The sequence below is a fragment of the Solanum pennellii genome, chromosome 12 (assembly GCF_001406875.1).
Source record: "Solanum pennellii chromosome 12, SPENNV200".
Classification (NCBI taxonomy): Eukaryota; Viridiplantae; Streptophyta; class Magnoliopsida; order Solanales; family Solanaceae; genus Solanum; species Solanum pennellii.
Genome location: NC_028648.1, coordinates 4,350,448 through 4,366,447, shown reverse-complemented (window position 1 = coordinate 4,366,447; position 16,000 = coordinate 4,350,448). Strand labels below are relative to the sequence as shown.

Sequence of the window (16,000 nt, the reverse complement as noted above, 5' to 3'; positions counted from 1 at the left end):
TTCCTGTTATGTCAGATGAAACTCCGGCTGATGAACGATTCTTGGTAACAGAAGCATGGACACACTCAGATTTTTTGTGTAAAAATTATATTTTGAGTGGTCTGCAAGATGATCTGTACAATGTGTACAACAATGCCAAAACCTCGAAAGAACTCTGGGATGCTTTAGAAAAGAAGTACAAAACAGAAGATGCCGGAATGAAGAGATTCATTGTGGCAAAATTTCTGGACTATAAGATGATAGACAGTAAGACTGTCGTCACTCAAGTTCAAGAATTGCAGGTCATAATCCATGATCTCCTTGCTGAAGGTATAAATTTATTTAATATCTATGTTAGAAATATTAAGTTTTCCCTTAATACTCACATAATCTTTAATGTAGGATTGATTGTGAATGATGCTTTTCAAGTGGCTGCAATTATTGAAAAGTTACCTCCATTATGGAAGGACTTAAAAAATTGCTTGAAACACAAACGCAAGGAGATGACTGTTGAAGATCTCATAGTAAGGTTGAGAATCGAAAAGAATAATAAGGCTGCAGAAAAGAGGTCACGTGGTAATTAGCAATATCTGGAGTAAATTTTGTTGAAGAAGATCCCACAAAATTAAAGAAAAGAAAGAAAACATCTGGTCCAAAAAGAAATCCTCCTAAGAAGAAATTCAATGGAAACTGCTTTAACTGTGGTAAACATGGTCATAGGGCTAATGAATGCCGGGGTCCAAAGAAGGACAAGAAAAAGAAGGATCAAGCAAATTTGGCTGAATCCAAAGGAGAAATGGACGATCTCTGTGCAATGCTTTCAGAATGTAACTTGGTTGGAAATCCAAGAGAATGGTGGATAGATTCTGGTGCCTCATGCCATGTTTGTGCCAACAAAGAATTATTTTCATCATATACTCCAGCACTTACAGATGAAAAATTGTTTATGGCAAACTCCGCTGTTGCAAAGGTGGAAGGAACTGGCAATCCTATTAAAGATGACATCAGGTAAGGTGGTGACTTTGAATAGAGTCTCATATGTTCCACAATTGAGAAATAATTTAGTTTCAATTCCAGTTCTGACCAAGAATGGATTTAAATGTGTATTTGTTTCTGATAAAGTAGTAGTAAGCAAAAATGATATGTATGTAGGAAAAAACTACCTTAGTGATGGCCTTTTCAAACTCAATGTAATTGCAGTTGATATGAATAAAGATTTTGCTTCTTCTTACTTGCTTGAGTCTAAATGTTTATGGCATGAACGTTTGGGACATGTTAATAACAAAACCTTGCGAAAACTGATTAACTTTAATATTTTGCCAAAATTTGAGTGCAATAAATCAAAATGTCAAATTTGTGTTAAATCTAAGTATGCTAAGCATTCTTATAAATCTGTTGAAAAGAATTCAAATCCTTTAGAATTGCTTCACACTGATATTTGTGACATGAAGTCAACACCATCACGTGGTGGGAAAAAGTATTTTATAACTTTTATTGACGATTGCACTAGATATTGTTATGTCTATTTGCTAAATAGTAAGGATGAAGCAATAGATGCATTTAGGCAATATAAAACTGAAGTTGAAAATCAGTTAGATAAAAAGATCAAAATGATCAGAAGTGATAGAGGTGTAGAATATGAATCTCCATTTGCAGAAATATGTTTAGAAAATGGAATAATCCATCAAACTACTGCTCCCTACACTCCTCAGTCTAATGGAATTGCAGAAAGGAAAAATCGAACTTTAAAAGAAATGATGAATGCATTACTTATAAGTTCAGGTTTACCACAGAACTTGTGGGTGGGAAGCTATCCTTACAGCAAATCAAATACTTAACAGAGTGTCTCACTCAAAGACAAATGTAATTCCATATGAGAAATGGAAGAAAACCAATTTGAAATATTTCAAAGTGTGGGGGTGTCTAGCCAAAGTCCAAGTTCCTATACCGAAGAGGGTAAAAATAGGACCTAAGACTGTGGATTGTGTATTCATTGGATATGCCACAAACAGTAAGGCATGTCGATTTTTGGTTCATAAGTCCGAACATCCGAATATTCATGATAATACGATAATGGAATCAGATAGTGCTAAATTTTTTTGAACATATCTATCCGTATAAAACTAGACTTGAGTCATCTAGTGGGGGGATCTAAAAAACCCAGAGAAGAACCAAAAGAGTGAACAAAATGAAGAAAGTCCAAGACGCAGTAAACGTCAAAAGACATCTACTTCATTTGGATCAGATTTTGTAACATTTCTTCTTGAAAGTGAGCCTCAAACATTCAAGGAAGCAATGTTGTCTAGCGACTCAACCTCTTGGAAGGAGGCTGTTAATAGTGAAATTGAATCAATCTTAAGCAATCATACTTGGGAGTTGGTTGATCTTCCTCCAGGGAACAAACCCTTGGGTTCAAAATGGATCTTTAAAAGGAAGATGAAAGACGATGGAACTATTGACAAATATAAAGCAAGACTTGTTGTCAAAGGTTTTAGACAAAAAGAAGGTCTTGATTATTTTGACACATACTCACCAGTGACTAGGATTACATCAATTCGGATGTTAATTGCACTAGCTGCAGTATACGGTCTTGAAATTCATCAAATGGATGTGAAAACAGCCTTCTTAAATGGAGAGCTTGAAGAGGAAATTTACATAGAACAGCCTGAGGGTTTTGTAGTTCTTGGTAAAGAAAAGAAAGTGTGCAAACTTATTAAGTCACTTTATGGACTAAAACAAGCATCAAAACAATGGCCTGCAAAGTTTGATCAAACCATGTTGTCAAATGGATTTAAGATCAATGAATGTGATAAATGTGTTTACATTAAAGATACTCCAAATCAGGAAGTTATTTTATGCCTATATGTAGATGATATGCTTATAATGAGCAAAGACATTGCTAATATAAAAGCTACAAAGCGTATGCTTGCTAGTAAGTTTGATATGAAGATTTAGGAGTTGCTGATGTGATATTAGGAATTAAAATTCTTAAAACTCCTAACGGTCTAGCATTGTCTCAAACTCATTATATTCAAAAGATACTTGAAAAATTCAAATTTTTGAATTTTAAAAGGGCAAAGACTCCAATTGATGTAAACCTTCATCTTGCAAAGAAAAAAGGTGAAAGTCAGTCTCAATTGGACTATACTAGCGTATTGGGAAGCTTAATGTATGTCATGAATTGTACACGACCAGACATAGCTTGCGCTATCAGTAAACCGAGTCGATACACAAGTAATCCTAATCATAATCATTTGTTGGCAATGAAGAGAGTTTTGGGATACTTAGATGACACTTAAAACTATGCTTTACATTACAACAAATATCCAGCCGTTCTTGAAGGATATAGTGATGCAAATTGGATTACTGGGTCAACTAAAACAAAATTCACAAGTGGATACGTTTTTACTATTGGTGGAGGAGCAATATCTTGGAAGTCATCCAAACAAACATGTATAGCTCGCTCTACAATGGAGTCTGAATTCATTGCTTTAGACAAGGCAGGTGAAGAAGCTGAATGGCTCCGGAATTTCTTAGAAGATATTCCATTTTGGCCCAAACCAATGGCCCCTATATGCATACACTGTGATAGTCAAGCTGCAATAGGAAGGGCTGGAAGCATTATGTATAACGGCAAGTCTCGTCACATAAGACGAAGACATAACTCTGTGAGACAACTACTCTCTAGTGGAATTATCACAATTGACTATGTGAAGTCAAAAGATAATGTGTCGGATCCACTTACAAAAGGCCTAAATAGAGAGGGAGTTGAGAAATCATCGACGGGAATGGGACTATGGCCGAGAACAAGTCATCGTGGCGGTAACTCTACCTAGAAGACTGGAGATCCCAAGATCTAGGTTCAAGGAGATAAAACAAAGTCATTGATGACGGTTCAACATTGTCAAAGAAAAAAAAATATTATTATTTTATGGTCCATTCTCATGATGAGACAATGTTTAGTAACTAGGATAAAGACATAAGGACTTTTTAATGATTTCTAAGTTTGATACAGGGAATATCAAATGATGTATCTATGGGATAACACATTTAGAAATCACCTATGTAAATGTGAAGTGTAAGCCGCTTCGAGGAGAATTCGGTAAGACCAATTCTTTAAGCACTTACTATCCAAGATGTGTTCATGGCTGAAACGAACAAAACAATGAGAACTAAGAACAGTTCAAGGGTTGATTGTGTGACATATGTTGTCTAGGTATACACCAAAGCTCGACGGTTCAAAGATATCAAATCTACCGATTGACCGAGTATATCTGATATATGTTCACTACGGAAAGTTTAAAGGGAAACCTACTTATCCAGATACGATTAACCTTTACCTACAAGACACACAAGTTTTTTCATGCATATGTTTTAACAATAGCCTTCCCCATTCATGTGGGGGATTGTTGGGATTTAGCAAGTGTGAATGGGAAAAGAAAAGAGAGAATATGAAAAGTGAGGGAACTACTTTGGAGGCAAAATGAAAAGTCATTTGCAAAATGCAAATGAAAAGTCATTTCTCTCATATCGGCAAAAGAAAGGGAAATTGTTGTCCTTATAGAAGGAAACACTTCCATTACTTCTTAAAGAGCTAAGAAAAAGATGTCCCCTCGTGCCGTCGTCGTCGCTCGCTCGGCCTCGGCTTCAGCTTCGACTTCGGATGGATTTGGATTTGGATTTGGCAAATGATGTGATTGATAAATTTTTTGGACAAAATTTATTTAATCAGTTTTTGTTAAATCAAATAAATCCTGTTAATATTATCATTATAAATTTGCGGGTAACATTCCGAAAAGTTGTTACTCTTTCTGAAAAGTCGTTACTTTCCAAAAAATCGTTATTTTTCTAACAGACACAATTTTCCGAAAAGTTGTTATTTTTTCCAAAAGACACAACTTTCTGGATAAAATGGGTCTGAACAGATTTCACTAAACAGACACGTTCCTTGCTGAAAATGGTTATAAAAGGAAGTCAATTTTCGATTTTTTAAAACACTGAAAATTTTTTCCTTCTCTGCATTTATTTTTCTCTCAAATAAAATCAAAGTGTCGATCGACTGAGTCTGTGTGACTTGTTACTGTTCTTAAGTTCGTTGAAGTTAAAGAAGTTTGAGGTACCGCTATTTCTTTAACAGGTTTAATCCGTTTTATCTTGGGAGAAATTAATCCATAACCTTGAGTACAGTGAGAGGATTAAATTTCTTAAGGACACACAATAGTTTCTGTGGACTCGGATTAATTCTTGTATTTTATGTATTTTCTGCTTCATTTTATTTCTGTTTCTGTTCATTGGTTAACCTTATAAATTCAGGTTACTGTAATATTAATACTTAGCACCAACAGTGAGTATCCACGGAGCTTCATTTGCGACAGATTTAGGAGTTGCACCTCTGTTACCTGCAGAACAGCTAACAAAAATCCCCTGTTCCATTGCACTATATGCCCCTAGTGCAATTGCATCATCATGAAAAGCTTTACTACTACCACCAAGCGATAGGGAGAGGATACCGACTCCATCTTCAATTGCAACATCCATCGCAGCCAATATATCACTCTCCGAGCAACCAACACTAGTACATACACCTATATATAGCTAAAGTGTGCAAGAGGAGCAACACCAACAGCTGTGCCATTAGCATTTCCATAAACATTAGCATACTTTACAAAACTTCCAGCAGCAGTACTCGCGGTGTTGTACCCTTACCAAAGCTAAAAGACCGCGCTCCAATCAACTTGTTGTTACAAATAGTAGAATTGAACTCACATTTTCCCTTCCATTTATAGCAGGAGGAGGAGGCATTCCTTCATCGTTAAACGAAGGATGATCATGAGCAATACCAGTATCCGATACACCTATGATCACACCTTTTCCATAGTTAGAATCTCTCCAAAATCCCATATTTTGTACCAAACCAAGAAAACTCGGAGTATGAGTAGTGTGTAGAGACAACACCCTTTGAGGTCGCGCTGAAATGAATCCTTTTTTCATCTCCATTTCTTTCAATTCTCCGTCTGATAATTTAACTGCAAAACCTTTAATCACATTATAGTACGCGTAAACCATACGTGTATCTTCAATTGAATTGGCTATAGTTGTTGGCAAAAATGAATGGTACCAACTATCTAAATCCATTGTTGATGTACTATGAGTAGAAATTTGATTATTTGGAGATTCAACTTGAACAATGTAAGTTTCCAAATTAGTGGCCATTGTTGAAAATAAAAAATTAAAGATTATGAAGAGTAAAAGAAATTCCATCTTTGATCAAGAATTGATTGTTTTTGTAAATATTATATATGAACTAAGAAAAAATTTTGTTGGTGTAGTTTGAATTTTTTAGCTAGTATGTATAGTGTTTGTAATTTAAATTAACGCGGTAAATCAACCATCATATAATTTTGATTGGTCAATTAATGAAACATTCTTAGCAAATTAAACATGATTAATTAAAGTTAAATGGAATAAGTCTTCTATAAAAATAATATAGTATCTATATATTACCATGGTATGATTCTTTTGAACACCTCAAAATTAAAGGGAAGACAAATTATATTAATTAGTAGTAGTCTGATTGGATCTATAATGTATCTTTATTTTGCCCTTTTTTTTTTTGAATTTGTTTGTCATACGTCACTATTTCTTTGAGACTATAGACTTTAAGAATATGTTTTTCTTCAAAAAAATGTGATTTTTTGAATTTGTTTGTCATACATGACTATTTCTTTGAGACTATCGACTCTAAGAAAGTATTTTTTTTCTAAAAAATGTGATTTTTTTTTGTGTTTCGTGAGTAAGTAGAAAATATTGACTGGATTTTGGAACATGTGCGGACGGGGGCTATGAAGGGTGGAGGAGTATGTTCTCGAAGTCATTTTTATTATTTTTAAAGAATATGTGTTGACCGCAAACAAAAAATACTAGGTGATTCTTCTCATCTGTCCTAGGCTTGGTGATCATAGTTACCATATACTTGTTATTGATGGAAGGTGATAGATATTCCGTAAAATTAATCGATGTACGTGAAAGTTGATCTGAACACCACGATCAAAAAAACATGTTTTTCTACTTTAAATAAATGTTTTTTAAAGAAAATTGACCAATTAAACAAAAACATTTTTTATTTTCCTGCCTACCAAATACACCACTAAATGCCTTATTTGATTTCTTTTGATTATTATAACAGTATTTGACATAATTTGAACACAAGTGTTATTATTATGAACTAATGTATGTTAAATTATTTATAAATCTTAGTAGTTATAGTTCGACTTTTATTCCTTTTATTATTCTTGGGGGTCGTATGCGGTTGACGGAGTAGTAAAACACATAAAGAGAACAATTCATATAAATTGACAAAGATTAAGAAAAAATTAGAAGGCTTATTATTCATATAAAATTGAAATATAACTCTTTAAGTTAGTAATCAAATTAAAGGCTTAAACCATAAAGCATTTTCGACCATTTCATTTTTAAGAGAAAATCGTATATGATAGCAAATTATTAATTTAAATTAAATGTTATAGACATAGTTTGATTTAATTGTATTCTATATCAAATTATTGCTATTTTCGCCTCTCCATGGTGGAATCTCGTTGTCAATCTCGTTTTGGTGACAATCTTGCTCGTCTCTCTCGCTATTATACAAACACAAATGTATAAAATATGTTTGTGTTTATATAAAGCAAGAGACAATTGTATATATACATATATTTTCGTTCCCCTCTCCCCTCTCCCAGATCTCGCCTGCCATTCTCCCAGATCTCATTCGCCACTTTCACTTCATATAAACACAAATACATACATTGTGTTTGTGTTTGTATAAAGCGAGAGAAAATTGTATATACAAATACAAAATACATATATTTTCGTCCTATACACTTATGATTATACAAGTACAATTTATCCCGACCCAGTTTTCTTTTGTCTTTCTCGCTTTATACAAACACAAATTATATAATTGATCTTTTGTATATGTATACCAAAATAGATTATACAATTGGTATACCAAAATAGATTATACAACTGCTTTCTTTTGTATATGTATAGTGAATTATACAAATGATTTCTTTATATGTGTATAGCGAATTATATAATTATTTTCTTTGTATATGTATAACGAAATATACATATTTATGTTTGCTATGAAGCGCAATTATGTAAACTATAGTTATACCATACAAATATAATTTTTATGCTCGCTATATGTGAAAGTTACTCTATTTTTAATTAGAAATTTTAAATTCTAAGGGCCCGTTTGGATGGGCTTAATAAAAGCAGCTTTAAAAAAGTACTTTTGAAAGTGCTGAAACTTATTTTTAAAATAAGCAGTTATGTGTTTGGATAAAAGTGCTGAAGTTGCTATGCCAAACGTGAAAAGGGAAAAATGGAAGAAAGAGATGTTAGGGTTATGTTGTAATTTGAAGATTGTATAAAAATATTAAGGGCAAAAAGATAAAAATGTGGTCAACTTAAAACAGCTTATAAGCTAAAAAAAAAAAAGCACCCCTACCCCAGCTTTTAACTTTTGGCTTAAAATAAGTTTTTTTTAACTTAAAATAAGCTATTTTGAGTATTGCCAAACAGCTAAATAAGTCAAAAATCAGCTTTTAAGTCAGTTTGACCAGCTTTTAAGCTGAGCCAAACAGGCTCTAAAACTATGATCGATTTTAGGAAGCGTTTTATTTTTAATAAAAGAAATTGGAAAAAAAAAGACAAATAAGCCCCTAGGTTGCAATACTTGCACTTTTGAGAAGCAGCCACGGTGCCAATATTTGTCTGTGCGGATAAAATAGCAGACACGTCCTCTTCTCTCTCCCCTTTTTTGCATGTATACTCTTTTACTGAAACATTGAACAATATGCATCCATTTTCCCCAAATCACTGAATTTGCTGCTCAATTTCTTTGCAAAACAATGATCCGATTGATATATCGGAGGATTGAGATTGGTACTGGCGATGGAGGAATTTCGAATTTAGGTTTTGGCAAAAGAGGTATTGTTACGAGCTGTAGAGCTGTGTTGTTGCCGCGATTTGGTGGACCGGAGATGCTTGAGTTTCGTGACAATGTATCTGTTCCTGATCTAAAACTTAATCAAGTGCTTGTTCGTGCTCGTGCTGTTTCAATCAATCCGCTTGATACCAGAGTTAGTTCAATTATTTTTATTTTCCAATTTCATTTGTTTATTCTGATTGATTGAAAATGTAGTGTGAAATCGACCTGTAGTATAATTTCATGTTGGTATTTGGAACTTATGTGTTTTTCAGCTGAGAAATCGATTTGTCTTGTTGGGATAATTATATGAATTCTATATGATTTAGACTATTTTTATGTTGGCTGTCATTTGCCTTAACCTATAGTTAGTTCAATGAGTGAATGGTGAAAAGCACACCTAAAATATTCAGTTTTTTGACTTTCATGACTATCACCAAACAGTTATCCGTTGTTCACTTTTTCTATTTGAAATATAGCCTTCGTTCGGATAGGAAAAGTTAACAACTGATAGTTGAGGTGTGTTATAATAAACATTTGGTAGTAGTTAAAGTAGGGAACTCACATGCCGGATAGTTCAGGTATGAAACTCAAAAAGTCAAAATTTTGATCCTTCTGATTAGGAACGTTACCTAATTGACCTACAGTACAATTTTTTGTTGGTAATTGAAACTCAGTGTGTTTTCAGTAGATATGTTTAATCCGTTATACCTCAATTTCTGTCTGGTTAGGATGATTATATGAATCATCTCTTATTTAGACTATGTTTTGTGCTGGCTGTCATTTCTGCTTTATTTTGTGTAGGACCAACTATACTTTTGAGAAACTTAAATAGGTGGAGTTGTCTGACAATCTCAGAAAATTCAGGCGGGTCCATACAATGTGCTTGAGGTTGAAGGTGAATAGAGGGAAAGGGGACATGTGAAAAAATTGTTTAAGTTGGGGAAAATTTTTTTTGCCTTTAAGACCTAGCGATCTATGGTTTTCATTTCTTTCTTCCTTTTGTTTTTCTCTGAGAAAGCATAGAGACTTCCATTTTAGAGAATTCTTGAAGAAATGATCTCTTAAACATAGTGGAGCATCTTTGATCTATGTTATTGATCCCTTAATTTTCTTTGTTTATGCACCACAAGGCAGTTGTTGAATAAGTAAACCACTTCTTAAAGTTGATTATGAACAAAGATTTTTCTGATCGTTCATTTATAATAAAAAATAAAGGTATAAGAACTTGTTTCACGGAAACCATGCTTCCGGATGAATACAGTATGCAGGGAATGCAATGCAGATAACGTCTAAAATAAATTTTTTTATATTTTTCTTGTCTTTTACAATGATTCTGTACATGCGTCAATTCAATGTGGAACGATATTAGTTTGGCGGATACCATTCCGATTTTTTTTTATTCTACTACTAAGAACTGGTAATAGTTATAAAGCTCATGCAAAGGTTTCCTCTAGAACTTATTTGTTCCTGGGAAAGTATGCCATAGAAATTGTGATCACAAAGTCATCTTCACATTATTTTGCGTTGAGCATTTAGTAGATGCTTTAATATGTTTCAGATGCGATCAGGCTATGGACGTTCAATTTTTGAACCACTTCTACCATTGATTTTGGGCCGAGATATAAGTGGTGAAGTTGCAGCTGTTGGAAATTCTGTCAAGTCACTTACAGTTGGGCAGGATGTATTTGGTGCTCTGCATCCAACCGCTGTGAGGGGTACTTATACTGACTATGCTATTCTTGCGGAGGATGAACTTGCTCCAAAGCCGGGATCACTTTCACATGTGGTATGTTTTCTGTTTGGTTACATTTAGTCAGACCAACTTCCTATGAATACTTTTCTGCTCTTAATAATTTTTCTGGCTATTTGCGATCAGTTATAAAATCAGTGTCTATCTTGTTTCCTACTCTTATACTGTTACTTTTATTTGGATGCCCTCTCCACCCCTCAGCCTTGCTGATTAAGTTATCAATTTCTGAAATTCATTGTTGTTGGATTAATATCCCTGTCAATTTTCACTCTTGTTATCTGCATTCTGTCACATCACTTATCTTGTTTTTTTACTACTTTAGCATGCTAAGGTTCTATATGTTGTTCTGCAGGAAGCCAGTGCTATCCCTTTTGCTGCTCTAACTGCTTGGCGTGCGCTAAAAAGTACTGCCAGAATAAGAGAGGGGTATGTGTTTATCAGATAGGTTAAATTTTTTCATCAGTGAAATGATTTTCTCTTTTCTCCCTCTCTTATCACCCTTTGTGAAGGAGATGCAGGATAAAAGTAGTCTGTACTTCTACATCCAGTACTGGAGATGTGATTTATACGCACAATGTATGAATCTGACATCATCAGTTAGACTTGAATAATTACCTCTGAGAAAAAGGAAGTGGAATCTATGGCCTATGCAAGTATTACCATGCCATGAAAAGTAGTAATTTAGGAAGGTTTTCCTCTGCAACTATATTGCTGAATCATAAACATTTTCTAAAATTGTTGTGCATTTAAATTCTGAATTTCTGTTTTCCTGGTTTTGGCAGCAGACAGTTTCCACTTATAAAGAGGTTAACAGCTTCTAGGAAATTATGATCATTGAACTTTTTAAGCATGGCATGTGAGTCAAAGTATTTAAAGGGATTGAAACTTTACGACTATTTTGTGTTTTTCTTTATCAAATTACTTTTCCCGCTCAGTTTTGGCGAAACACTGAAGTGATCAATAGATAAAGTTATTTACTGGGAGGTCTATGACCAACATTATATTCTTTTGGATGTAATTATGTAATAATGATTCTTCCATTGGAGTGTATATAAACTTTTGTAACTTGGAAGTGCATAAAGAATTAAGTTCAAGATACATTTATGTCGGGCATAATGGGAAAACGTGGAGTTGCTCTAATGCTGCTGAACAAGATTATCTTGTCTAGAGATGAAATTGGTCAAAAGGATGGCTTTTCCTTTTTGTTTGAGAAACAGGATGTGAATTCATATGGATTGAAAACCTTAGCATATAATACTTGCTATTATTTGCTTATGTAGATAAAAAATATATAGCAGCTTACCTATTTATTGGGGGTAGCTGTGGGTAGCTGTTCAGTTCTTAGGTTTTGGATAGGTGTTCACTACACACTGAACCGAATTAGTTCAGTTTGGTGTTTCTAAAACAGTTCTTCCGGTGTGAATGAGAAATAAAACATCCTTATTTGCTCTTTCTTTAAATTTCATGAAGCTGGAAGAAGAGATGCTGAAGCTACTCTTTGCTAATATCAACTATGAGTATGGTCTTTTTGTTTTTGATCTCCCTTTCTTCATCATTGACCCAATCTATGCACTAGTACTGATTTTAACTGTCTAGATGTATGTAGAAATTGCATTATAATAGGAGTTTTGACTGGAAAAAATTGAGAACACAGTTATCGTGCCTGTCATTTGATACTGGCGACTGGAATACAATTAGACCCATATCTTGTCATCCGTAGAATTATATACCTTCAGGTCTATAGATACCTTGAGGATTCTGAAGGAGGATAATCATGCTAAGAAGAATAAAAAACGAAGAAAACAAGAAGGAAAAAAGACTTGGTATCCTTTTACTTCATATCGAGCTCATGATAGTGAATATATGTTGATGGATAGAGACAATATGATGCCTCAAAATGATATATGTGTTTTGTTTATACTGATATCATTATTTTTCAATCAAATTACTTCAGGCATAGGGTATTGGTCATAGGTGGAGGAGGAGCAGTAGGTTTCTCTGCAATTCAGCTTGCTGTGGCTGCAGGCTGCCATGTTTCTACTACGTGTGGAGGAGAGAGTATAAGTCGCATTTTAGCAGCCGGTGCTGAGCAGGCCATTGACTATACCAGTGAGGTGACCTTGCAGTAGTAGTTCACGTGTTTGATTCCATCATGTTATTTTATTTCAACATGATATACTTGATTGGTTTTTTAAATGGCATTATTGGTGTATTCTGCTCTCTGTCCTTTAGCTAGGGTTGACATGTTTGCTTGTTTACAGGATGCTGAAGTAGCACTTAAGGGGCATTTTGATGCTGTCTTGGATACAATTGGTGTGCCAGATACAGAGAGAATGGGCATTAGCCTTTTAAAGAAAGGTGGACACTACATGACGTTACAGGTTAGGAGCTGTCTTACCTTTGTAACCGTGAATCTTCCACTATTTTTTCTTATAAATGCCGAAAAATTGCCATACAGTCTTAAGCAAGATATCCTGTTCTTTGTGCATAGGGGGAGGCTGCATCGGTGACTGATAGGCATGGACTAGCTATTGGTCTTCCTATGGCAGCAGCCATCTTGCTGAAGAAGCAAATCCAATATCGATATTCTCATGGAATAGGTATGAGATCTCCTGTAGTTTCTTTGAACTGTTTGGCAGAAATGGGTTTTTCCTGGGTAATTATGAAAATTTTAGAACACCCTTTATCCAAAAACAGGAAGCGAAAAAAGCGAACATGAAAGTTTAATTCATCCCTAACAATATGATTTTTTTTATTTTTTTTTTAATTTTGTGTTTCTTCTCTCTCATAAAAATAGATATGTTCTTCCTATATGGCAGTGAATTTCAAAACAAAGTAGATAGCATAGCAGGAAAAATAGATAGGTGAAGTCTTAGGTACCATCTCACTATTAGGTGCAACTCCAATCAGATTCTGATTTAGAGACTGTTTGGGTTGGCTTATTTTAGGTGCTTTTAAGCACTTTTAGAGTGTTTGGTAAGTTAAAAAAGTGCTTATAAGCACTTAGTTTTAAGCTAAAATTTCTAGCTTATGGCTTTTGGCGTACAAGTCAAAAATGAAAAGCCAATCCAAACAGGCTCTAACTTGTTTCAAGACTTTTTGTTGCATTATCTCATAGGTTGGTTGTTTCTTGTACTTGGACTATTGGTTGAAGAGGTCAGCAGAGGTTATTATCTGAATGATAGTAGCTAAAGCAACCGGAGAGCCGTTTTAGATTGACCTGGGTTGTGATGTTAACACATCTTTTAAGGCAAGAGGTGAACCAGGGGATGATACCTACTTCATCTATTTAAAAAATTGTGATGCTCTTTTCAAGTGTATAGTATAGTCATTCCGATATGGCTATGACCTTATTTTTTGGAATGGTATAAATATTAGCATATTTCATGCGTATTAACAGGTTTTAGAAGGGCTTTTCAGTGAGAATGACATAGAGATCACTGATCCTCATTAAAGTGGATAAGATGAAGAAACTTTCGTCCATTTTGTGACATCATATACTTTATTTAAAGTAGACGGTGAAGTCATTCTGATATTTTATGACCTTACCATATAACAGATTTTAGAAGGTGTAAGTGAGAATAACATAACAAGCCTGACCTCCATTCTTGTTAATTGGGCTCTCTCTCTTTCTCCTCCTCCTCATTCACAAAGGTTTTCTACGAGGAATAACCTTTGGGTAGTTCAGGACAAATAACGTATGCATATTTGTTGAGGTGATTTTGTTCCTAAATCCTATTTGATAGTTCTCGATTTCTATTGTTGATAAAAGCAATTAATTTTATTGATATATTGGGAAACAGACCTGCTGAGTGGACCGAATCACTATGATTGATAATTTTCTAATATATTGTTCTCTGGAGGAGATGGTCTAACTTTGACCAATTTCTAATCTAGATTCCATTCAAATGAACTGCTGGGTGGTCCGAATCAGTTTGAACTGACCTTGATCATCTTTTCACATTTTCTTTTATTTTAGAGATATTGATCTCTTTATTATGATAGGCTAATAATGATAAAGTATGCCCAGGGTAACTCTCACTTCAGGTTTCAAAGTGCTGAAACTTCATTCCCTTGTAGCGTGTGACCGCCTTTTTTTTTTATATATAAAAAAAGCATGTGACGTGTTTAGAATGCTTGGAAGAGTGTGGCTGTAGTCGATCACCATGAGAGCATCCTACTACTCATCTGATGTTTCAGTTGGAGAGAGAGAGAAATGTCTTTTTTTGGTCATTCATCTGACATTTTGAGTTAAATTTTGTGGCTCGTCTATTATTTGGTATTTATTATTGTTAATAGCTTGAGACTGAAGTATCAAAAGCTGTGCTATTGAGCCTTATAGGTGCTTTAACTATTGCATTTCTTGTGTTTGCATGATACAGAATATTGGTGGAATTATATGAGGGCTGATGCTGAGGGTTTACATGAGATACGCCGGTTATCTGAGGCTGGGAAGCTTCAACTCCCAGTAGATAAAACTTTCCCAATTTCAAAGGTGAGAGAGGCTCACGAGGCCAAGGATAGACGACAAATTCCTGGCAAAGTGGTGCTAGAAATTGACTGATATAACTGGACGATCTTAACCAACAGTACGTGGATTCAGTGCACAAGTCTATAATATCTCATGCAATCTGGTATTACACTGAATCCTTGATGCCTATTGCCTCGTATACGATATCATCTCTTTGCAGAATAACCAGACCCAACTTACACTCTGTTGGAATCTATAGGATTCAGAAGAAAACTGTGCAACCTGTAAATTTTCAGGACATTCTCAATCTTTTTTCTTTTCTTCCAAGTATCCGTCATTGTTTCTATGTCGCGTTAAACATTTAAGTGAGCCATTTATCGTGCTCGTGACAGGAAAATGCATTGCGAATGGTTGTACTATGTCTCAGGGGAGGTGTGTGTTATCTTTTAGAAAAAAAAGTAAGAAGATAATTATGTTCTGAATTTGGTTACAACAGTTTTCAAATTTACTTACTGGTAAATTAAGGGTGATTGCTAAATATCCAAGTATGTGTATATTTTGTCTATTTCTAAAATTGATTAGATCTAAATTTAACAAAAGTAAATTATATATATCTGTTTGTTTTTATAGCGTAAACTAATTAATCTATAGTTGTGCAATTACAAGATGTCCTTTCCAACTTGCTGTAAATAGAAGATCCCTTTTCCATGTGCTTTTTATAATTGATAATACAACAAATGTTTCAAGCTGTCATTTTTTACTAATAAAATATTTACTTGGCTTTTCTCTAGAGATAAATAAGCAT

At 34.3% G+C, this 16,000-nt stretch overlaps 1 protein-coding gene and 1 pseudogene across 2 annotated transcripts; one reads left to right on the top strand and one right to left on the bottom strand.

Moving 5' to 3' along the window:
- LOC107005951 overlaps positions 1-6,240 on the bottom strand; it is an 8,770-nt pseudogene extending 2,530 nt beyond the window's left edge.
- Positions 6,241-8,747: 2,507 nt separating this feature from the next.
- LOC107007540 (reticulon-4-interacting protein 1, mitochondrial) lies at positions 8,748-15,735 on the top strand. Of its 2 annotated transcripts, XM_027913677.1 has the most exons (8): positions 8,992-9,125; positions 9,776-9,869; positions 10,533-10,760; positions 11,077-11,150; positions 12,679-12,838; positions 12,986-13,105; positions 13,216-13,324; positions 15,107-15,735. In XM_027913677.1, exons 2-8 carry the CDS (start codon positions 9,852-9,854, stop codon positions 15,286-15,288), a joined length of 891 nt encoding a protein of 296 aa, XP_027769478.1. In that variant the 5' UTR covers positions 8,992-9,125; positions 9,776-9,851; the 3' UTR covers positions 15,289-15,735. The 2 variants fall into 2 exon arrangements, with proteins under 2 accessions (XP_015061690.1, XP_027769478.1); XM_015206204.2 differs by lacking the exon at positions 9,776-9,869 and having other exon boundaries at positions 8,748-9,125.
- Positions 15,736-16,000: the final 265 nt, after the last annotated feature.

Coding starts and splice junctions, on each gene's coding strand:
- LOC107007540 (XM_015206204.2), top strand. CDS start 8,895: ATGATCCGATTGATATATCGGAGGATTGAGATTGGTACTGGCGATGGA. Junction 10,761..11,076: donor CGGGATCACTTTCACATGTG/GTATGTTTTCTG, acceptor GTTGTTCTGCAG/GAAGCCAGTGCTATCCCTTT. Junction 12,839..12,985: donor CCATTGACTATACCAGTGAG/GTGACCTTGCAG, acceptor GCTTGTTTACAG/GATGCTGAAGTAGCACTTAA.